We start from the raw sequence: 24,457 nt of genomic DNA, 5'->3' as shown, positions 1-24,457 counted from the left end.
ATGAGCTATATTGCTGATGCCATACAATAGTAACGATATATTTCCAAAGAAGAAGTTTTCTGTTAGTTGATGGAGAAATTTTGCTTTCTCTGCTGCTTATGTGGAGCAGGTTCAGTGTCAAGAACAGTGTGTTTTGTGGGATACCGGTAGCTGTCCTTGGGGCCACCATTTTCTCCTGCACACAAATAGTCTTCCAGGTGGCTTTTTAAGAATATGAGCTGCATCTGGTTTTTTGAGAGCCTGTCCAAAAAAAGCAGCATATCAACCTCCCAGCTGGAAAGATCTGTGCTCAGGTTCGAAGTAATGACATACAATAGTAGCAATACGCATCCATGTACCAAATAATAGGACTATAAAAAAAAAAAACCAACAAACAAAAAAAACCCAAAACAAACCACATACTCTGTATTGTGGCTAAGTAACATTTGAAGGAGAAAATTTCTGCTCAGCTTTCCGACAGTTTTTCTCAGTCTTTGCCTATTTTTAAGGCTTCAATGCGAGAAAACTTTGGTTTTGAAACTGGTACTTATTGAAGTCATATAATTAGCATTATATTACTGTTAACAGCAAAACAGGGCTTTGTAATATGTGTAAAAAACAGGGTGACTAATACAATAGTTGTGATAATTTTAGTAGTAATGCCACTGTTGAAGGGTGTGAGATTCGCTAAGTCGAGTCTTGTGGTACTTAAAACTCTAAGGTGTCAAGACTAAGCAATTTAAATGCATTTTTTACTAGTTCATAATAAATATGATGAAGTCACATCTAACATAAGGACTCTCCTCTTCAAACCCTTATATTTACCACACTTTAAAGACAGGTCTAGAAAAAAAACCCAAAATTGAAACTTTATAGAATAATTACTGGTTTATTCTTGTAATCAGCTAAATAAAGTAATTATTTATTGTGATTATTTTTGCATCTCTAAACAAAGCAGCTTTTGTTTGTGGCTTTTTTTTTTTATAGATACTTATACTGGATTGATTGTTGTGAGTATCCTCACATTGGCCGTGTTGGTATGGATGGCTCCAGTCAAACAGTTGTCATAGAAACACAGATATCTAGACCTATGGCTCTTACAATAGATTATGTCAACCACAGACTGTATTGGGCTGATGAAAATCACATTGAGTTTTCTGACATGGATGGATCTCATAGACATAAAGGTTGGTCAACAGCTTTTTTTTTTTTTTTTTTACTTTGTTTTTTCTTTTTGCTAGTTTTAAATTAAAGGTACTTTGCATGTTTTGTGTAATGATGTAAAAACTGTACGTTAAAACATTTTTGCAACCTTTACTGTTTCCTTTTATCAATATTTTAAAAGTTGCTTTTTATATTCCTTCCCTGTTAGGACTGTGAGTAATTTTTAAACATGCAGTAAAATACATGTCCATGGGAAGAACGTCAAATGAAAACAAACTCTGGGAACAGGCTCAGCAGTCAAAGGCTGCCGTATTGATTCTTAATATATTTTTGCATTACACGTTCTCAACCAAAGCCAGTGAAACGTGGCTGTTAAAAGTGGAAGGGATATGTCCTGTGTGCCACGTGCCAGAATGTGGCTCAAAGCAGCTCTTCCTCTGGCCAGAGAAAGCCTGGAAATGCCTATTAATCTGCTCAGCATGAGTCAATAAAGAGACAAGTACTGCAAATGTAATTTGGGGCTTTCCTGGTAGATGGGTAAAATAATAACTTTTGAAATATTTAAGCAATGAAATAATCTTTATCCTTGTTTCTGCTCCTCACAAGACAGGTAATTAAAAAGCTAGGATCTATAAAATGTTTAAAAAGTAAATAAAGTTTTACACTATGATGAATAGTTCTCATATTCCAAATGGTATAATTAAAGATCTTTCCCTTTAATTGAAATATACAAAATACTTAGTATTGCTATGCTGGGTTGTTTTGTGTTTGGTGGTTGTTTTTTTTTTTTTTAAATAAAACCATTAGCTGAGGTCGCTTCCACAAACTTTACCCAAACCTCAGAACTGCTGCTATCCTGGTAAAACTTCGTGCCTTTGGGCTTTTGTAGGCTTTTATCTCATACTGGGTGCCTCCAGGTTTTCTCCAAACTAGAGTTCATGAACTACTTTATTTTCAGGTTGAAGCTTCTTCATTGTGAAATAAAACACCACCTCCCAAAAAAGTTTTCTAGCTTTTTTTTTTCACAAATAGTAAGTTATAAATAAATAGGTCACAATTCAATTACAGTTGAGATGGTAGATTGAAGAGCTGTAAACTTTCCCATTAATCTCAGTATTAACTTTGGTATTTTTTATAACGAACATGGGACAGTCATAACCCGCTCACCTAAGCAGTACTTGCCCAGACGTACCCCCGAGTGCCAGCTGGATTCCTGCTGACAGTCTATTTTTCTGACACATGAAGAAAAGCTCCATACTCCTCTTGATGTTATTCCCTGTGCTGCTGTCCAGCTATTTTGTTCTCATACAATTATTCTCTTACTCGTCTTTCTGGATCTTTCAAAGGAAAGGAGTAAATAATAGCCAGTGTGTCTTTCTTAACCATAACCTGACTGCCATGGTCAAACCTTTCTCAATTTTCTCTTACAACCTGAAAATTTCATGATTTTTCTTTCTCAGAAAATGGCCTTTTATCTCTATATTTCAGAAGGCATCTGCAAAATTCCAGTGATGCTGTCTTTGGTGTCCATTGCCATGGTCTCCAGCTTGGGGATTTCTCTTGCCCAAGTGGGTAAAATCAGCTTCAAATGCTTTTATACTCACGGAGTTAATGTCTCCCCCTGAGGACATGTGAACCGAGATAAGAAGGAAATTTGTCACAAAGCTACAGCTGGTACCAGTGAAGAGCAATGTTTCATACAACAAATTCTCTTTCTCATTCAACAAAGCACTACCACTGCTAGTTTTAGACAGCTGAATGTGTGCATGACTGTTTAAGGAGCTTGTCTTACTCCCCTGCTATTACAGTGAAAGCGTTTGAAGTCAAGTATTACTGGAAGTTCTGCAAGATTTCATGCCTGATCATTTTACCATTTCCATTTGTGAATGAAAATTTATAAAAATTTGCTACCAGTTAAGTATCTGAGGCAAGCTCTAAAAGTCACAGTGACTTTGTGTAAACCTGGTATCATACTGCTTTTGACGATATGTCTGTTTTAAGTACAGATGATAAGTAAATATTCATGCAATAAGAAACATGCTTTGGGAGAAAGATCCTGAGGTGTTTAAATTATGTGGGAGGAAGATGTGTTTCCTTAGCTAATGCTGTCTGTCACTTTCTGTTGTTAGGATCTCCACTCAAGGTGGTTATCAAATCAAAATCAAGTTCTGGAAAAGTTTCTATGCATTTAACAAAGCAACAATAGATTTATTGGTATCTGAAACCGATGAAAGATGCCTGCAGGTGCTCCAAAGGGTGCTGAGAATTATGAAAAGCTCCTACGTAATGATCAATTTGTCTTTAATCGGAATCTTTTCCATGCCTCCCCTCTTCTCCTGGAACAAACTTCCAAATAGATTTTACATGCCTTCATGTTTCAGCACAAGACTAGAAATATTTCTGGAAGATAAAATTTAACCATTTCAAATCAGTTGTCTTAATAAGGGAAACTCGAAGAAGTTCAATGGTGGGATTTTAGAAGAGGTGAAACTGTGATCTATTCTAGATTTCTGGTATGAGAAACTGTAATCCATGTTGATAAGCACTTGAGAAAGATCAGGTTTATATCTTGTGATAACTGTTTCTTGAAGACATATTATTCACATGGATTTTCATGGTCCATTTTCCTTTGTCATTTTGAGACCACTGTGTTGTCTAAGTTAAAAGGACGGTTGAGTTTATTCTATCCTTTGTGTTTCCAAATGGAGAAGGATGAAGGCACACATATGATGACCATAAAATACATACTTATGGACCAGAGAGAGAAGTATAAATGGGAATCATGTGAGTGATGCAGTCTGACTTGCTAGTTTTTGTAAGCAAAGTATTTTTTTGCCTGTTTATCTGACCTTTAAGGATAAGGGTTAGCTTGCTGTGCGTTTTTCTGAAAATATATCTTTGGGATCTTAAATTATGTGTTAGAAAACGTATCAAAAAATGCCATGGAGATTTCACAAGACCCAGTAAATAAGTATCTTGTCAGAATTGGTGAATCTTTTATTATAAATGGATATTATATGAGATGGACTGCAGTGTTCTGTGCTCTGCACTAGATGCTTCTTGAAGACAAACAGAACAACCTTTGGCTGATCACTGACATGCTGTATGTTAAATCAAGGAGTGTTTATTCCATGCAATGGGAGTTTACGTGTATTTAGAATTTAGTTTTAACACTTTTTGCAACAAGGGTTTACTGTTTTGTTTTGTGGGGTTTTTTTCTTTCTTACGAATTGTGAAGATTTCTCAGGAAAAGAGACCATCTGCTGCTTTTTTCTTGTAAGGTTCCTCTGCATTTCAATAGAGTAACGGGCTTTTATAATTATCAAGAGAGTCCTAGTAAGAACTTTGAAAACATGCTAACTAGGCAAGAAATCTTACAGTACTTGGGAGCTCTTCTTGGCACTAGGGGCAGCAATGACCTTGCTTATCTATTTGAAGTTTAATGCTTGATTATGTAAACTGTCTTTAGAGCTTAGCCAATTTAGCACTGCGGCATTCACAAATGTTATGCACGCTAAATGATTAAGCAAGTATTGAAGCACTAATCTGGCTAAGCACTAAGCTGGTTTACTTCTGTGAGCCTTAAAAAAACAACAAAAAACCCCAACCACATTTAAGAATTTGTCAGACTTAACAGCTGCTTTTGGCTCCCACTGCCCAGAGGAGATGCAGGCTTAACAGTTCCCTAGGTATCTGATTGCCTTCATGCAGGTTTTCCTATCCTTCAGAGCTCTTAAACCTGAAGGTGCCTACCATTTTCCCATTTCACTCTTTGAAGATGAGAATTTCAGTATAATGAAACTATAAAAGTGGAATCTGATAGTCCAGTTTAGGAGCTGTACAGAAGCTTTCCTGAGCTGAGATTAGTCCTTAACTGTGTCAAGTTCTTTGATGTCTTATACTGTAAAAACACAAGTTGAGCACTTTATTTCTTCATCTTACAGAGGCATGAAAATTAAGCAATGAAAAAATGTTGAACCTTAAATGAATTAAGCATTTGTGAATTACTACTTTAGCTGTAATATAATTAACAGAAACTTTCCTATAGTATCTCAACTTGAAAAAAAACCCACTTCTCTTCAGAATTGGCTTCTGCCTGAGTGTTTACAAACCTCAGAACTGGTGTACATATATACAAGTTTTAAAGTATCAAGTATAAGGTTTTGGTGGATTATAACCTGTTTTCATTTTTATCACCTGTCATTTCAGCAACTGCTAGTTGGAAGGGCTTTGTAGGTAGAAAGTATTTGTATTTAATTCTGATCTCTGCCTCCACAGTTTTATCAAAGAGTAAATCTAGTTATTTATGAAATTGTCCTAATGTAAAAGTAATCTAGGAGATTACAGAAAGCAATTGCTTCCAGATTTATGCTGCAGTTTTTATAGCTCAGAAATTAGAAAAGTCTAAAAAGAGCCTTTCTCACAGCAGATGAGAAATAAACAGTAGTTCCGATACTGCAACAGTTTTTCCCCATCTTTTGAGGAGTCTATAGATTTACTCATTATAGCCCCATCTGATAGCACAAACTGATAATTGCTTCACCTCCACTATTGCATTCTAGATTCAGTTTTCATGATTGTTCAGATAAAATTCTCCAATTCATATGTCTTCCTAAATCTGATTATTTTATTTTATTGTATTCTATCTCTTTTAGAGGATAATATTCAGGAAAATACACAGATTGACCTATATTAAAGGCAGTTCACACAGTTACATTACTCTAAAGTTCCACAGTCTCCAGTTTATGGAGCCCAGTTTATGAAGATTGCCAACAGGTTGGTTTCTGTATCTTCCACTGTTCTTGTGATAATATACCCAAATTTGATTAGATTGTGAACTTTTTTCTACATACTCATTAAAAACTTAGTGGACATTCACTGTATATTTCTGTATGAGCTGGACATGCGCCATCACAAGTTATAAAGGATGGGCATTACTTCCCATGCAGTTGTTCTGTCGGAAAGCAACCGGAACAGAGAACATAAAAGACAGTTTTTTTCTTGTGTCACAAGGTCTCCTCCCCGTGGTCATATCAACACAACCAGAAACAGGAGGGTTTTGATGCAGAAAGTTGCAAAGTTTTGAATGGCATCTGTAGTTGTAGAAGGTAAATCAGATAAACCAAAGGAGCTTAGCAGTCCGTATGCTCACAGGTAGGTGATGGCAAGAGACAGTCCGGGCAGGAGATGGAGAGGCGAAGATGAAGGAAGGAACAACTTGTGGGGCAGAGTGGGGATGAACATTGAAACCAGTAGCAATACATCAATCTAAGGTGTAGGGGCTGGTAGGCATGTAAATGGTCTCTGTAAATCTGAAAAATAATTCAAGAACCTTTGACACCCGTTACCATGCTATCAGTTGTTTTACTCAAATAGTGACTTGTATATATTTGAGAATAATTTAACCACTGCTGTGACAGCATGCTAGTCTGTATTGCCATGGGGCAACTGGCATATAAACAACTGCTCACAGTGAAATTAAAAAGGCAATAAAACTTTTTTAAAGTAGGACAATAAAATATTTCAGTCCTAGATTTGATCAATGAATTTTTGTAAGCAGATTTTTGAAAATTTGTTCATCTCTTCTCGTGGTATCATTATAAGTCTATGCATAACAGTCTGCTTTAACACCACAGATGCGTTTGTGCCATTTTGTGTTTAGATTTAAATCTAAATTTCCTGCTGCCTTTGTGATAGTAGTTGTGGGATGTGTAACAGTTTTTATGCAAGATATTACATGGAAATTTTCTCAGTTTTCACTATTTCAATTACATTTTTTGACAGGCAAAATGTCCTGCCACTTTAATACTAGGGCTTTTATCTTCCATACTTCCCCAGTGTGGATGTGTGATGTGTATATCACATATGCAGAAAGAAATACCTATGCATGCACATGTTGTTATTAAAAATATCAGTGATACCATCCTAAAGGTGTATTTTTTTCTCCTGTGAAACATAGCTTCAATTACTGGAATTAATGTATATATTCTATGAATAATGTTTTTTTCCTGTTCATTCAGTTTGACAGGTTTGTTTTTTTAAAGTGTCAGTTTAATAAAAGTAATAGTGATTATAAAGCATCTCATCCTTAAAAAAAAAATAGTGGTTTAATGTAACATACTTCATTACATCTGTCAAAAATACATACTTTTTCACAAGCTTAATAGACATAATCTTATTGCCATTATTCATTATTAATTTCATTGTCTAAGCACTTAAGATTCTTTATCAAAAGGAGCAAGAATCAGCAATAAGTACTATACAGAAATAAAAATTATTGACTGTGTCTCAAAGAGGTTACAAGTTGAATGTGAAATGAGACAGAAATGTCTCCAAGGGACTGCAGGTGGAAAGAGGACAGTATGGGCCACTGTTGCAGCACCAGAGATCAGTGATTGCAGAGTTTATTTGTTTTTGTAGGTATAATGGCTGTTTCCTTATTAACTGTTGCTCTTCCTTGATGCAGTTTGTCTTTGGAGGAGTCCTAATTTTTCCTAAGGGTTTACCACTGGTTCCATTTGGATCAAGATGTCAGTAGGCTTTTTATTTTTATTCTACTGCCATTCAGAAACTGAAGAGTTACAGAGAGTGGAATGCACTAACTTCTAAGGTTTGATCAGCATTGTAAATTTTCTGTCTTTGGGTGCCAAAATTCTTAAACAGAAACTGCTCTAATGCCATGGTGGGAGAAGAAGGTCGTTTATAATGTTTCTTAACAACCATTACTGCCTTTAGCTGTTACTTACCAGCACTGGAACTCTGTCTGGGTGAAAGCATTTTTGGGAGGAGCGTGACAGCAATCTTTGACCCCTTCGCTTCTTGTAGACTTTGCATGAGGGCATGGCAAGGTTGCAGTCCCTTCTTTTTGCAAAGGGGAGGGACAGATCACTTTCTAGGCCAGAAGTGAGGGGATCAACAAGCTTCAGCTTGAACAGGAGCCGAGCACCAAAGAAAATGTAACCTTGGTGGACATGACGAAGCACAGATATTTTTTGTCGTGTTTACTGATTAGAGGAAGGCAGCATTTGTCCTTTTGAGGGCACGTTTTCTTGGCACATGGATTTTACTAGATGACAATGAGATTATTTTTTTGTTGTTGTTCATATTAGTTACAGTATTTGGTTTTACTTTTGAAATATTTGTGTTTCAATAAGATCTGAGTGAGTTTGGGTTTCACTTCTTCTGTAGGGCTTCTTCAGGAAGCATATTTTGTAGTTAGGAAATCCTACATGGCATGATTTTCACCCCTGAAATCAAATGAACATTATTTTTTTTTTGCTTAGGTAGAGGTAGTCAAAAAATATAAGGGAAACAGTTCACACAAGAGAAGAGTAGACGTTTTAATCACAGATATGACTTACAGCATATGGATTTATATTCTTGGATCAAAATCAGTACAAAACGTAGGGGAGAGATGTACATTTTAAGTCTGTGCGTGCTTCTCATATGCCCACATGATCGTTTCTGGTTTATGGAGATATGTGGCTCTTCTTCCCCTAAGTTCATGCAGCACTTTATCTCCCTTTACTATGTTTATGTATTGTCATTTTCATTTGTGTTCAAGTACCTAATAATTTGTATTTGCTACTGCTTCTGGTCTGTTGCAAGCCTCCCCTTTTTTTCCTTTTACTACCCACCTGTATTTCTTCCTCCTATTTTCTGCAGCTTTCAGATAGGCTTGGGCATTCTTTCCCTTTTCTGCCTTCTCTTTCTTACCACATTTCTTGTCTTCTTGTTGCTTTATCAAGCACTGTTTGGGATAGCATTCAGTGTAACAGAACCTGTGATTTATGTATAAAATGAAACCTATTATGGCAGTAGAAGACCTGTTAGAAAAGGAAGGGTTGCAAGCGGCTCGCCCATCCCTTGTAAGAGGAGGCTGTGGTAGGAAAAGGAATCGCAGAAGCAATTGTCAGGTGCAAATATTCCTCAGAAATTCCTTAGGGTGGTGATTTTGTATTCCATGGGTTTTGTCCTTCATAATTGTGGAGTAAGTTGTGGAATATGCCCCTGTAACACATTTTATTAAATAATAAGATGAGGGTCATGAAAATCAAAGTATCGGTTTGAATTAATAAGATTCCATTGCTGGCACAAAGTATAGCATTTTTTACTCATATGTGATACATAGTGTGCGTTGCAGCATATGAAAGCTGGCATGTATTTTCTGAGATGTGCTATATGGTAGGCTGTAAGAAACTTGAATCACTGAAATAATTATTTGGGACTCGGTGGAAGTAGACAGCTGAGTAATACTACTCAGGCAAGGAGGTATGAAAAGGCTAAAGGCACTTCTCTCTCTTCCCTCATGCTGTAGCAGCTGTCTGATGTGCCCCGTCCGTGATGGTGGGGTCTGGCAGCTGGGCAGTTACCCTTTTTCTGATTGAACAGCGCTGCAGTTACACTTGCTGAGATTTCTTCATCCAAGAGAAAAGTATTATGCACGTGTTACAAGGGATTATTTAAGGATTTGGTACTCTAACAATGAGGGGGACGTCTAGTAAGTACTGGTATAGTAAAATACTTACTGCTAGAGCTGTATCCAGTGATTATTGGTCTGCAGGTGGGTGTTTTATTAGGGTTTTTGCTGAGTGTTTTGAAGTATGGATTGGGCTTCAGCTTACTTAACCCAATTTTGGAAGCATTCATAGAGGCCATAGGGTGATGTTGTTATGAGAAACCTTAAAAGGAAAAAAATAAGATCTATTGAATACATCAGTCATTCTAGAAAGTAAGTAACACTAAGTGAGTGTAGTTCTCATGACTCTGTGTTAAAATACGACTGTTTAAATTCTCCATGACTTTCCTGGTCGATTTGACCCTTGGTGTTGGTGTAATGTAAGTTTTGTGTTTAACAGAATATATTACTTTCTTACTAATGGATTGTCAACGAGACATCTTGATGGAATGTTTTCAGACAGGTGATGGAGGGGAAGCAGAGGTACTTACCAGTCATAACTAACGTGGCTTTACTTCAAATTTACTTGCAGAAAGTAGGCCAAAGAAAGGAGAAAGTTAGTCTTGCTTTCCTGTGTAAAACTGATTCACACTGCAATGGGTGCCGTGAGGTTGGCAACTAGTGTTGCAACATAGAACTAATGTGTGTATTTATAAAGAGGTAGATTAATGCAGCTTAGGTTATCTTGAAGTTAAAGGAATGACAAGAGAAAGTGGGTGCCTCTTCTACTGTGTATATTTATGATAAATCAGTAGCTGTCCACCACCTGAAATTTTGGAAAGCTTGAAACACTGGTGTCCTCAAAGGCAAAGAATAGAGAGCATGAGAGACATAACTTAATGAGAAGTTGGCTTTAATGCAGAAACCTATTGAACTTATAAAGTTACTCAAAATAAGAGCTGGTGGCAGGACAAACTAATCTGCGAGTGTTTAAATCATTGACAGTTTTAACTTGTGACCAATATATGTGGTAATACTGGAAAACCTAGGTTTTAGAAACAGATATACTCTGATGTACTTCTTTTAAAGAACATAAAAAAGAGCGTACAATATTTGTAACATTGTGTTTGATATTGTGGATTTGTTTTTAAGATAGCTGGAAGATTCAAGCTTTTAAACCTGGTGCTTATATAGTCGGCTTTAAAAAACATAAAAACATACTTGGGTCAATGAACACTTCTCTGAACTGCAGTGCTCTAAGTGTAGTATTTAACGTTTTATGCTACACATTTAACTTAGCTTCCCTATTAATAAGGTGTAATGAGACAATTAAAACAGTATGTGTTACTGTCCTGAGTTGTCTTTAGTTCAGGAATACAAAGGATCATCTGGATTCTGATGTATGTATAATCCATATTGAAGCTAGGATAAATTGTATGGCAACCCACAAACATACACAGCATTTACTTAAACATCTCTATTCAGGATATGGTGTTTACTTGTAATTCCTGGATGGCCAAGAGGATGACTGCCAGATACATTTTTCCTTGATGAGGAACAATAAAGATGACAAAATCAAAATAGTTTTCCAATGTAAATTCTCTTCATGTGCATTAAGGCTTTTATATGGTCATTTATTCTGATTTTAATCTTAGCTGTGATCAGAATAAGATAAAACAGACAAAAACCCCCACATTTGTTTTATTTAGAAAGACTGGAGTGGTACCATTGAAATCTTTAATTTGATGTCAAAAGTAGCAACAAGTGTTTTTCCTGAACTCAAGCAAAAATAAAATAGCTTTGTGGATATCTTTGGGGTTTCACTTAGAGTTAACAGTTCCTGCTGTTCCTTCCTGCTTCTTCTGTCAGCCTGGTTTGTATTTCACATTAGAAACTGCCCTTTAAGATCAGTAGGGAATTTCCTGCATTTTTGCAGATATACCTAGAATTCCTGCTTGTCTTTTAATTTTTGTACTGCGGCATAATCGTATGACTTAGAAGTTACAAGAAAACTAACAAATGTTTCTAATCTACCTAAAATAAAAAGTGCTGAGTTTAATATACTTAAGTGTCTGTGTATCAAGACATCACGATGGATTGTGTTGTGCCCAGATGTACTTAAAATCCTATGGTAAATATAATGGCACAATAAAGCAACTGAGTCACTTAGATTCAATGAAGTAACTTACTATAACGAGTGGCAACAGAGGAAGCCTGAGAGACTCCAGTTTCTCAATAATTTACTGTGATACTGGATGGTTATTCAAACCAAAAGGGGTTTCTTTAACAGAGCGTGCATGTACACAGATTTCGATGAACTGATAATTCTGTAAGAGTTCAGAATTATAATTTCCTTTTTCTGAATGACATGAATGTGCAAATTCTCTGCTGGTTTAATTAATTGCAGGAATTCTTCACTGTGAGAATGATGAGGCGGTGGGCCAGGCTGCCCAGAGCAGCTGTGGGTGCCCCATCCCTGGCAGTGCTCCAGGCCAGGCTGGATGGGGCTGGGAGCAGCCTGGGCTGGTGAGGGTTGTCCCTGCCCGGGCAGGGATGGAACTGGGTGGGCTTTGAGGTCCCTTCCAACCCAAACCATTCTCTGGTTCTATGAACCTGCTAGTAAGCATATGATATGATAATTAGCATTTGCAATTAATAATTATACTAAAACATTTTAAAGGTCATTCAATTTTTAAGATTACAATTACAGATGCATGTCTTTTCTGAACAGTATTAAGTAGAATTCAACATTATCAAAGATGTATGCAGAGGCATCTCAAGATGATTCAAGGAAAATCACTCATGTTAACCAAAAGAACATTAAAAACACTGGGAAATGACTGGGATTTGAGTGCTTAGGCTCCGTCGTGTCTAGACATGGGGTTCATTTTGCTGCCTGCAGTTACTAGAGATGCCCACACACTCCCTGCTACCTCTTGGGTGAAGCTGGTACTATTGTCTAGTCTACAGCTTCTTTTCCCCACCAAGGGAATTATTTAATTCACTCCAGAGCAGAGTGGGGATAAAATTAACATGCGAGTAATTGAACTAATTAGTTGATAATACATATAGGTCTTCCAGTGGACAGACAAACCCTGCTCTAGCCTTTTGGTGTTTTCCTGAATCTAGCAGATTTTTCTTGCAATTTATTCTGATAAATCCAGTGGTGAGAAAATAAGAGGGGTGGAAAAAAGGAAAGAGGTAGAAGAATCAATATAACAGAAATATCTGTACTTACAGTTTCTGTCTTGTTTTGTTGTACTTGATGTGTTACTTTGGCAACAAAACTTAAAGTAATGGTACTTCAAGAATTCTTCCTCAGTTATGAACAAGACAGCAGCAATCACCATAGGAGTGATTTACTTCTAGATTATAGACCCCTTTTTTACAGTGATTCTGCAAGGAAGGGAAATTATAAGAGCTTTTCTTGGGGTTACTATACTATCTAAGGAACTATTCCAAATTTGCCTATGTTATAAGTTCCATAATTAAGATTTCTTTGCACTGTGATTTCTTATCATTATGAAGCTCTTTAAAACAATATCATGCTGTTATTGCAGTATGATGGCTATGGTATGTGTAAACATACATGAAGGAAAAATTATTTTAGGTCTAGGAAGCAATGTTTCCTTGACCAGAAGGCAACACACCCTTCACTGGAATTCGCCATCAGCAAGACTATTGTATAGAAGATCGAATTTGCTACGTTGTCATTCCATATACTCAGTATCAGTCATAAGTTATCAGTGAACTATGAAATGTTCCAACTGGAATTTGAGATTTTCCAACTCTAAGCACATTCCAGGTTAAAAGATGAAGCTATTTTCAGCTAAGAAAACAGGGTAGAGGTGTTAAGGATATGCTGGTTAAAAATGGCAGACTCAGGTGCTCCGCTTTTAATTTACAAATTGACCATTGTGCTCAGATATTCTCCTGTGACATTTATGATTACAACTAAATACGTAAAAAGAAAAAAAAAAAAAAAAAAGTGGTGTTCAGTTTACATTTACTAAGTACAAGTAGTTCAAGATTAAAAGTATGCAGTAGGATAAAGAACGCTCCAAAGCTTTTTCTGCCTTTTGTTCTTCCATCCCGTTTGAAATTATGTTGGCTTATAATTGTTTGATATTGTAACAATGGGGTACTATCATCACTTTCTTATTTTAAATTATAAGGTTGGTTATGCTAGGAATAAGCAATAAGCCTTCTTACTGCTATGTTTATTTTAATGCAAAACTTCCTCTCCCCCGCCCCCCCTTTCTCTTATCATTATATTTTGCCAAAATAAAATACTATTAATTGTCTTAGAGCATGTTAAACACAGTGCCTATGTTTTCTAATAACTTTTATTCCCCTAAAACAGCAAATGAATATTGGCCTTCTGTAAAGAGTAGGTTGTCATATTTATGTTATGTACTACTTTTAAAGCAATGACGTTAAGATTTAATCTGGAGGTAATTTATGTTAACTGAAATTATTTCTTTACCACTGATTGGGCCAACTAATTCTAAGCAAGCAGAGCTCGTACCCCATCCATCTTTATCGTAATGGGTAATAAAAACCCTCTAGACCTGACATATTGTCATGACAATTATTCTCAAGACATTATATAGCGGTTGTATCTGTCAGCCCATGCAGTATGGAATATTTTAACTGGCAGTCTTCCAAGAGTGAACATTAATCTTAGTATCTCTTCTTACAGTTCCTAATCAAGATATTCCAGGGGTGATTGCACTAACGTTGTTTGAAGACTACATCTACTGGACAGATGGGAAAACCAAGTCACTCAGCCGTGCCCACAAAACTTCTGGATCAGACAGATTATCGCTGATTAACTCATGGCATGCCATTACAGACATCCAGGTGTATCATTCTTATAGGCAACCTGATGGTAATTATTCTATCTATGCTTTCCATACAGCACATTGACATATTTCACTTAATAGCCAGTTGCTGAATTAATGAAAGCTCATTCATCTGCCATGATTTATTCTTATTTCTGTTTTGTTTCAACTTGTGGAAGTTTTCAAATTAGCATTTTTAATCAGAAATCTGTGGTTAATGGTGTAAGGATAACTGGTATTAAGTAAATGTAATATATCATGTTCAGTGGTGAGATATCAATGTGGGTGCTGGAAAATTAACCCAGATACTGACTGGAAGTACAGAACTGTAAAGTTGCATTACAGTGTGAGTTACCAGTTATCAAGATGGAAACAAAGTGTTATGAAAACATTTAAGTGAGAGAGTGTTAATAATACAGAAGAATACTGATATTTAGAAACTTGTTGGCCTGAGGGAACATCAGAGAACGTAGGCGTTACAATTGTGTCTGATCTCTGGTGTGCCTATATTTGAGCTGTAACTGAATACTATTTGGCACCTGACCTAGATAAGTTAATTTTTTGTCTCATATAAAAAGATACCAAACCCACCTAGTGTCATTTTCTTCCTCACTTTCTTTCGCTATTGAACGTACATTCACAGTAATAATTAATTTTTGTGTACAACAAAGAATAGCTTAAAGGCAAAAGGAAAAGGTTGCCTCCTATGGGTTTTGATTTGAGACGTTCCATTGTAAAAATATTATGTGTAATACATTTTTCTTCCTCTACAAAGCAGATACCCTGAAGTATACTGAAATAATAGTCTGATTCACTTTTCTTATTCTGCCCACAGTGTCTAAACATCTGTGTACACTAAACAATGGTGGTTGCAGTCATTTATGCCTTCTAGCCCCTGACAAGATGTATACTTGTGCCTGTCCCACTAACTTTTACCTTGCTGCGGATAACAAGACGTGCTTATCCAACTGCACGGCCAGTCAGGTAAGAGCAGAGCGGCGGGGGGCAGGGAATATATTTCACTGTGTTTCCACCTGCTTTTAAATAATGAATGCTGGTGCCCATGAAATGTGGAAGCATCAGTCAAAGGAGCTGACTGGGTAACTCTGGTGCCTGGGTAACTGGGTGCATTTACAGTGTTTAATCTTCAAGGCTATTAGTCGAAAATCGACTTGCAAATGCCTTTTTTTTCCAGAGAATGCAGAACTTGTTCCCTTTCGAATGTGGATGTTTCTGCCAGTCACTAGAACAAATATAGCTACTAAACCCTTAAAAATGGCTTTGAAAAAACATTTGTATAAAATATAAAAATACAAAACATATATAACAGTGATACAGGGTGTATGTAACATGTAACAGTGATCTGGGTGTATTCATGCATGAATGAACTTTACATTAATACAAGAACACAAGTTCAGCCGAGTTTGCTAGGTAGGTAAGTGATAGGGTTACATTAAAAACAACCCAGTAGCTGAAACGGAGATGGTAGAATATGCGATTAATTTACAATTACATCAATTAAAACATTTAATTCTTTATGGGAGGTGGATTCTCTGCTACTTGAAGTAAGTGTTTGGTGATTTTTTTTATTTTTTTTTTCCTAAAATGTAAGGCAGATTAAGTAGACTATACTGATTTCTTATAAGGGAGCCACTTTGCTAAAAGTCTTTGGACTGTTCTACCCGGTTGATTGTAATAGTACATATGGCCTTTAAACTATTTCCAGTAGTCCAGCTTTTCTAGTAGCCCACTTTTATTATATGTATGCTGATGACCTCTTAAAATGTTCTACATCATGATACATGTTCATACTCATTAAGGAAAGGGCTTTTCCGTGAAATTTTTAGGGAACCATAGTCATCTTAATAAATGATGTACAGTTTCATTCAAGTAATGTTGTTATATAAGAGACCTTCCCACTGTCTTCCTTTGTTCCCTAAGGTAGTGTTTTGTGTGATTTTATTATGTTCATTTAGATCTTTTCTGTTTTGACTGTCTGCCTGTTACTTGCCGTTAAGTGATGAAGAAAAATAAAGTGTAAAACACTTTTAAAATGAGGAATTTCTTACCTATTTCCCCCCCATATCTAGCTTCTCAAATTTGTTCGGTTAAAAAAAAAACAACAATCTTTTTTTTTCTTTTTTTAACATTTTCATTAAATGGCACCAGAAGCTTATTCCACAGTGAATTTATATGCTAACAGTTGATTGAATTGCTTTTCTCCTTTCTAAATGATTCATTGTTAGGGTGATTTAAAGGATAGCATCACATCTTGGATCCTCCAGGAAAAATATTTTATCGCTTGTGGATTCCATAAGAAGAAGAGCAGGTTTAAATAGAAGCAGCTGCTTCAGACAGTTACAAGCTGATGTTGATTATTAGTCATTTTCTTCCAGTTTTGGAATGAGTTTACTGTTTGATAATTCGTCAGTCTGATGGGGTCAGATACAGAGATCAGTAGGAAAAATATTCTTTGCTACTTATGATTTTCAGATGACGCTGTAAAATCATAGCTGTTCCTATGATATAGTTGCTTTTGACAGCACACCCACTGCTAGCTATGTCTGATGAAAAGGATGGCTGATATGCTCGTCTTGCACGTCTGCAGACTTTTAGCTATCTTTCGATGGCTAATCTGACATGAGAAATCGTTTAGTGTAAAACATACCAGGCTGTAGAATACCAAAACTCAGGCCGTTCCAGGCACACTCCTATGAGTGACCCCTGATTTTTCAAGGTGCCTGGCTCCCCAGTTTAGGAGGGAATGCAAGCGTTTTCTTACAGAACACAATAGCAGCTAAGAGTTAGTGCTTGTTTCCTGGAATTATATTCATAACGTCATTTTAACAGCCTAAATTCCCTGTGGTGAGCCGTGTGAGGCTGGCACCTTCAAACAATTAAGCAGCAGGAAGGCTATGCTGCCAAGTGGGAAATAGTAAGAATGAGGATCGACTGAGCTTCTGTTTGTCTCCTCCATTTGGAGGCCGCCTGCTCAGCTCCTCCAAGGTGCATACCTTTCTGGAACAGTTCTAACAGTTTCCTCCAAGGTGCATACCTTTCTGGAACAGTTCTAACAGTTTCCTCCAAGGTGCATATATTTCGGGAACAGTTCTAACAGTTTCCTCCAAGGTGCATACCTTTCTGGAACAGTTCTAACAGTTTCCTCCAAGGTGCATACCTTTCTGGAACAGTTCTAACAGTTTCCTCCGAGGTGCATATATTTCGGGAACAGTTCTAACAGTTTCTGCCGAGGTGCATACCTTTCTGGAACAGTTCTAATGGTTTCCTCCAAGGTGCATATCTTTCAGGAATGGTTCCAGCAGTTTAGAGTAGCTGCCGTTCAAACCCAGCCTGTTACACAGCACGTGCCTCCATGTGCTACAAGAATGAGGTAGCGCCAGTGTAAGCCCTACTACATAAATGGCCATGAAACCCTACCTTTTCTCGGTGGAAAAGATAAAACTGACCTAATGCACCGAATTCAATGCATCTTTTAAATACTTTAGTAAGCTTTATTGAATAATAAATGATTTCCTAAATATGAGCAAAGGAAATAATCATGCCTAGTCACAGAAAATAAAATATCTTGCGCTTCTAAAGCTGTTAGATTCCTTCCTTTCTGTGCTTATACAGCCACCGGGTAGGAAACGCAACATTCCTTAAAAGTTGCTGATAATCTATCCAGATTTTTCTCCCTTGCATTAGCCACATAATGAACTCTGAATTTAGGTTTTGCCCTGGAAGATTGCACGAAGTAATTTCTACTCTTCGTTTTGTTTGTATTCATCTTTCAGTCAGAACAAAGGTATAGTGTTGCCTGAGCTCAGAGTGAAGGCACCGCCAAGGTCTTACAAAGGATTTTTCTTTTTTGTACAAATATTTTATTCCTTTGGAAGATTGAAGGGCCCAGCTTCATTTTTTCTCATTTAATTCAGACAATATAAGCAAAACTGTATACAAGTACAGCACTGTACATTAAGGCCCTTTCCTGTAACTGTGAGTGTTTTGGTTTATCTGGAAAAATGATACTGTCTGCTTCAGCAGCCTACAGAGACTGTTAAAAATGGAAGTGGCTGTTCTGTATAATGTATTAGTCAAATCATACAATGCAGCAAAGTGGTTTATGTCAGGGGCACTGTAAGTCAGTGTAGCAATGTCATTGAAACTGCAGTGATTTGTGTCAGTGGAATTCTCAGTGCAAAACATCTCCAAAAAAAGAATATTTAAAAAATAAATTTTATAAAATTAACAGCCAAAGTTGATTAAGGGAACAATGACTTTAGCAGTGAATCTAATTTTTATAAATTGTACTGTTTCTCTTTAAAAATAAATAAATACTCATATCAAAGTTTTTCTTTCTTTCCTTCCTTTTACAGTTCCGTTGCAAAACCGACAAATGCATTCCGTTTTGGTGGAAATGTGACACTGTGGATGACTGTGGAGATGGCTCTGATGAGCCTGAGGAATGCCGTAAGTGCATTCTGAATTTGGAACCCGGTTTTGTCAATGGGGTCTAAATCAAATGCAATGCTTTATAGGTGTTAGGAAGAGGATTCTTTCTTAATGCTTTTCCTTGCAGCGCTGTTTCTGTTCCTTGATCTCTGTCAAATTTACAAAGGGTGCAGGCTCTTGTTTCTCAGCCTCTAAAAGATTTTCATTGACTTGTGTCTACTGAGGGTCATGTAAGGTCTTTGGAAAATCATAAGAGCATGTTTTTGATGTTTCAAACCTCTACGTCATCCCAGTTATGGTTTTGCTGAAAATTTTTAATTTAAAGCTATGTTCTAGAGGTTGCTGACTTTTTTAATATAAAAACAATATTCTGCCAGTTTTATTTGGTTTATTTTTGTGTATAATAGAAATGTGGAATTCTGATCTTTGCTGTGTTTCATTGCAGTTATACATGTTTAGCTAGACATTAAGTGCAGTTTTGTGAACGACAGTGTTCTCTATGTGATTCCTTCTAAGGTTCTGTGTATTTTTCACTATATGTTTTCTATAAATATTTTCATGTTAGCATTTTATAAATACAGTCAAAGACAAGTGTGGAGAGATATTTCTCACCCCTCCAGTATGATCAGTTTTATGCAGTGAACATTTTTTATGCATCCTGTGTAACTTTGACACACTGTCCTGAATGTAGTGCAGGTGCAGCACATTTCTTGATAGCCTTCCATATTCCAAATAGTAGGTTACTGTAGTATTCTCCTTGGATTGTAGACAACTGGAAGTCAATTATGATAATATTTCAGCAACCCAAAGGATGGTTGCTGTGATGGTAGCTGACTGCAAGTTCACTTGTTAGGAAAGTACTCTTTCAGTGTACTGGATTTATAAACATCTGTTGATGATGCTATTTTTCAGTCCCAGTCACTGACTACTTTAATACTGTTATGTTCATCCACATAAATCAAAAGACTCTTGCCTTCTTCCCTTAAGCTTAATATACACAAAATGCTGTACTGTGTTCTACAATCATCCAGTTAATTAACAGTTAATTTAATTTTTTTTTGTATTGAAATCTCTCACCCATATTTTTACAATTTTGTAATTACTTTATCTGCTGCAGAGGGCCTTGAAGCAAGCTTTAACATTTGTAATTATTCTACATATGATTACATTTTAAGCTACACTATGTTTACATAAAATATTACTATAGAGGTGCCTAATTGCTCATCCACTGCAATGGCAGTGGCTGTGAGAAGAAATGTTAGACCTTTCATGGGAAATAGAATTAAGAGTGGGACAGTGAGTTTCTTAAACGTAGACTAACTCAAATGTTTAAGTCCTGAATTGCTAAGTCTTTGTTGAGCTAATAGTAGGCATCGACCTGTAGAGGGTTGCTCTCTGTATCATTAGTACTGTATAGCTATAGTTATGCAAATTTTAAATTTCAGACTTTGAAGTTAATTTTGCAATAGTACGTGTACATTTTAGTTACTAATATCTGTTCAGATTGAGATTATATAGGCAAATACAAAGGTTTATAAATTCTTTTGATTAGTCCATAGAGGAAGGACAAGACTATTGATACTTTAACCATTCCTCTGATAGTATTCATAAGCAGTTTTCTTTTTTTCTCAGCTGAGTTCCGATGTCAGCCAGGACGTTTTCAGTGCGGAACCGGACTTTGCGCTCTTCCAGCCTTTATCTGTGATGGAGAGAATGATTGTGGGGACAATTCTGATGAACTGAACTGTGGTAGGTGATTATATCCATTGTAGACTTCAGAAACATGCTAAAGTGATTTAAATGCCATGCTCCAAACTTTCTCAAGAAACTGTAATTTTATTCTTTTCCCTTTTAATTTTTAAATCTTTTGTTCTTTAGCTTCTGATTTTTTTAACTTGATATTTTTATTCTTTTAACTTAGACACACACGTGTGTCTGTCAGGTCAGTTCAAGTGCACAAAGAATCAGAAGTGTATTCCAATAAATCTGAGATGCAATGGACAGGATGACTGTGGTGATGAAGAAGATGAGAGAGATTGTCGTAAGTTATGTTTAGAGAATTTTGCTCTGACAGCTGTAGCTGATTTTAAAGAAGGAACTATAGTAAAATATGTAAAATACTGTAAATATCCTCTATGTAAATAATTCGAGGAACATGAAAACCAGATAGTGCACAGGACTGGCTAAAATACAATGTTTCATATACAAGAGAACAAACTAAAATGCCATTTAGTCACTTCATTTTTTAAAGCCACTGCAAAGAAGAGGGGTGTGTAAACAATTAATTTGAAGCATTTAATTGGGTTTCTGACTTAGGCTGAAACGTGTATTTTACTCTTAACCACCTCAGAAATGAGTCATCTTTTGGAAGCTTTCATCTGCCATGCCTTGCAGCAATCCATTTCAATGGAAAAAGATATTTTTCTGTGCCTTTTATTGGAAAAGATGTAGATCTGTAGCTCCTTATACATCCTTTTTCTTTGATGGAGTTTTCTACCTTTTGTATTCCCTTTCTTCTGGAGACTTTTTCATTAATTTACCTATGTAACTTCATTTCCATTTACTCAGCTTTGAATGCATCTTATTTTTTATGAGATCATTTTCACTCTCTTTCTTAGATATAAGTAGAGAAAATATTTTCAGATTTAGAATGGAAATGTATTGAATAGCTTGTGTCTTTGATCATTTTGTAATTACAATGATGTTGCTGTCTTGAAATGCATCTCTGTCCTTCACTCCATCTGTTACTCAGATCTACTGCTGAACTAAGGCACTTATTCCTATTTTCTGAATTAGCTTTCTCAAGGTTTGCATATGCTGCGTTTGTACAAAGAACGTGGCCTTCTCCAAGGAAAAGATTGCTTAGGATGCAAAGGATTTGTTGATGATCATGATTATCTGCCATCTTCCCAACGGCTCAGCAGAGCTGTACTGTCTGACAGACAGTATTACATGTTGGTTTGCATGTTACATCTCTTTAAAAACTGATCAAGGGAGGTCAGGGGAACTCCTGTGGAAGATAGGGAGGCTGCTTTTTTCATTATAAAGAACTGCACATGGTATATGGAAGGTTCCCAAAACATTGAGGTGTAGCTGACAGAAATTAAGTCAGAGCAGCAGAGTCTGCAGCACAGCAGTGCTCAGGGGGTGGGAGGGGTAGAGTCAGGATCAGCGGTGATAGGGATCAGCAGGGGTGGGACAGTCTGCTGTGACACAAAGCAGGCTTTAGAATTGTCTGAAACACAGCCATCAACCCACTTGAAAAGACACAGTGGGGAGGGGGGGAGGTTAATTATATACGGTTTTTATTTCTGTTCTGTCTTATCTAGACTTTATTAGCATCTTAAGAAAGTTAAGTGTGCTAGTTTACATTTTTATAAAACCTCACTCATGGCTTCTGAAAACTTAAATTGCCTTTGGGGAGATGACAGAAAGGGTTTTAAGTAGGTCTGCCACAAAGTTCATATTGACTTGGACTCTTGTCACAAGATAACAGAAGAGATTATGTATTTTGTTTTAATTCCACTGGACTGGGATTCATAAGATACAGACCCTTTTTTCACCCCTATGACTCTTCCGTTTTATATACCAAGCGACCTTGAAAAAGCCATATTTCATACTTCAGGCTTTCCATATGTAAAGTGGAGGTAATTATGCTGATCTTCCTTGTAAAGTGCTTTGAAATCCCCTGGTGAGGTGTCCTAGCTGAGAATCAGTATTCTCTTTATAAGTATAGTTAGCAGTATAGCCAAGTCTAAATGTTTTTTAATTCCAGCGTTGTACATTTTTTGTTGTCAACTGGCTGTTCTAAAGGTAGCGCAGTTAAGCTTTAACTGAAAGCATCCTGAAAGAATAGGATGATTAGCTGCATCTTTACTTTGCTGTAGGATTCAAAAAATTTTTTCTGCTAAACTGGTAAAAGTGTGATAAACCCATTATTTACCCATGGCTTCTTTTAACAGAGCACAGAATTTCACAAATTTGTATATAATTTTAATTACCTATTCGATCCAAACATTGAGAACTGCCTTGTTGCTTCAAAGTGACTTTCAGGATTGGTAACCAGTGTTTTATGAAGTTTGAAAAATAAAAATAAAAATCTGACTGCTTTTTTTAAAGTGGTTTGATTATATCAATGCTAAGTCTTTGTTTATCACAACAAACACTTCATTACATTTGTTTAACCTTACTGTTATACATAAAATAATAAATAAACAGAAGACAAAACTATAAACAATGTAAAACTGAATGCTCTTTTCTTACAGATGTTGTGTAAGTGATGCTAGAGATACCCAATTTCTGAATTTTGAACCTTGAGATTTTTTCTTTAAAACAAATATTTTTAATATTAGCAGAAATTTCTAGTTTTAATTTGGAATCTTTTTTTATTTAAAGCTGAAAACAGTTGTTCTCCAGACCATTTCCAGTGTAAAACAACAAAACACTGCATTTCCAAACTGTGGGTATGTGATGAAGACCCAGATTGTGCTGATGGATCAGATGAAGCTAATTGTGGTAAGTATGCCAGCGGTTTTGGATATACAACTGTAGCTTGAAATGTTTCAAAAGAAGTGGAAGGAAGAAATCATCCCACTTAATATGTCCTCTTTCCATGTATGACACCTTTCTGATATGGTAGCTGTATCTGGCTCGTGCCAGATCTGATTTGGAACATCAGGACATTCTTGATTTTTTTTTCTCACAGTATTATCTAATTTCTGTCAATTTATTCTGCATGCTTTTCTGCTGCTGGAGTTCATAAATAGTGAAAAATCTAATAATTTGCAAATTGTGTGAAGACTGCCTGTGCAGAGGTCCAGAGCAGTTTCTAACTTGCCATGACCAACTTTGCTTCGATCTGTGAGCTCCAGGGAGTTATGTGCCTGGACACACCGCTCCACAAACTTTGCATCCCCACAGGACTTCTCCAGGAATCCCTGATGCTTGTGAAATTAAATTTGATAGCTTGAGGAGGCAGATCTTGTACAGACACCAAGGACAGAATTGCACCGTTACCAAACCAAGCCCTAATTCCTATCAGATTTTACACAATGCCCAGAACTATTGCTACTGAGGCAGGTTGTTTGTTTTTTTTAGAACAGAAGTACTAGCTTTGAATCCAATAACTTCTTTCATTGCTTTTTTGAAGATTCATTGTTGGATCACAGATGTTTCTCGTTGATAGAATGGGTGAATTGATTATATTCCTGCAGAAACAGTTAAAATTATTTTATTAAGACAATACTCAGAAAGTTGAAAATCTAAGCAGTTGTCACATTGTGATATGTATGTGATATTTTACTGTATATACCTAGTATGCTATTCATCATCACCTGGAGAAAAAAACAGATCACACTGTATAGTAGTAGTAGTAGTAGTAGTAGCTGTCCTCAGTCTTTGCTAGCATTGTTGGAAAGTACTTAGTCAGCTCTTTTTTGGTAAATGAAAGAAAATAATAAATATAAATAATCTGCCTGGGAAGTGGATTACAGATAATCAGAGTCAGAATAAGTGGATCAGTATTGTTGGAAAATCACTCCCATGGATGTCAATGCAAGATGCATCCTTACCAAGTGCAGAAAACCTTGTAGAAATTTCAACACAGGTCTATAAAGAAAAA

The 24,457-nt window shown here is 36.4% G+C and overlaps 1 protein-coding gene across 1 annotated transcript in view; it reads left to right on the top strand.

The window, feature by feature from the left end:
* Positions 1–24,457, top strand: part of LRP1B (LDL receptor related protein 1B) — a gene marked incomplete at its 5' end in the record, with an annotated part of 587,496 nt that overhangs the window by 472,102 nt on the left and 90,937 nt on the right. Inside the window, 7 exon segments of the mRNA XM_080399306.1 lie at positions 967–1,166; positions 14,244–14,432; positions 15,221–15,369; positions 18,762–18,855; positions 20,470–20,586; positions 20,759–20,878; positions 23,233–23,352. Coding sequence (XP_080255432.1) covers positions 967–1,166; positions 14,244–14,432; positions 15,221–15,369; positions 18,762–18,855; positions 20,470–20,586; positions 20,759–20,878; positions 23,233–23,352 — 989 coding nt within the window.

The sequence above is a fragment of the Falco punctatus genome (assembly GCF_963210335.1).
Source record: "Falco punctatus genome assembly, chromosome: 8".
Classification (NCBI taxonomy): Eukaryota; Metazoa; Chordata; class Aves; order Falconiformes; family Falconidae; genus Falco; species Falco punctatus.
This window is presented reverse-complemented; position numbering and strand designations above follow the sequence as displayed.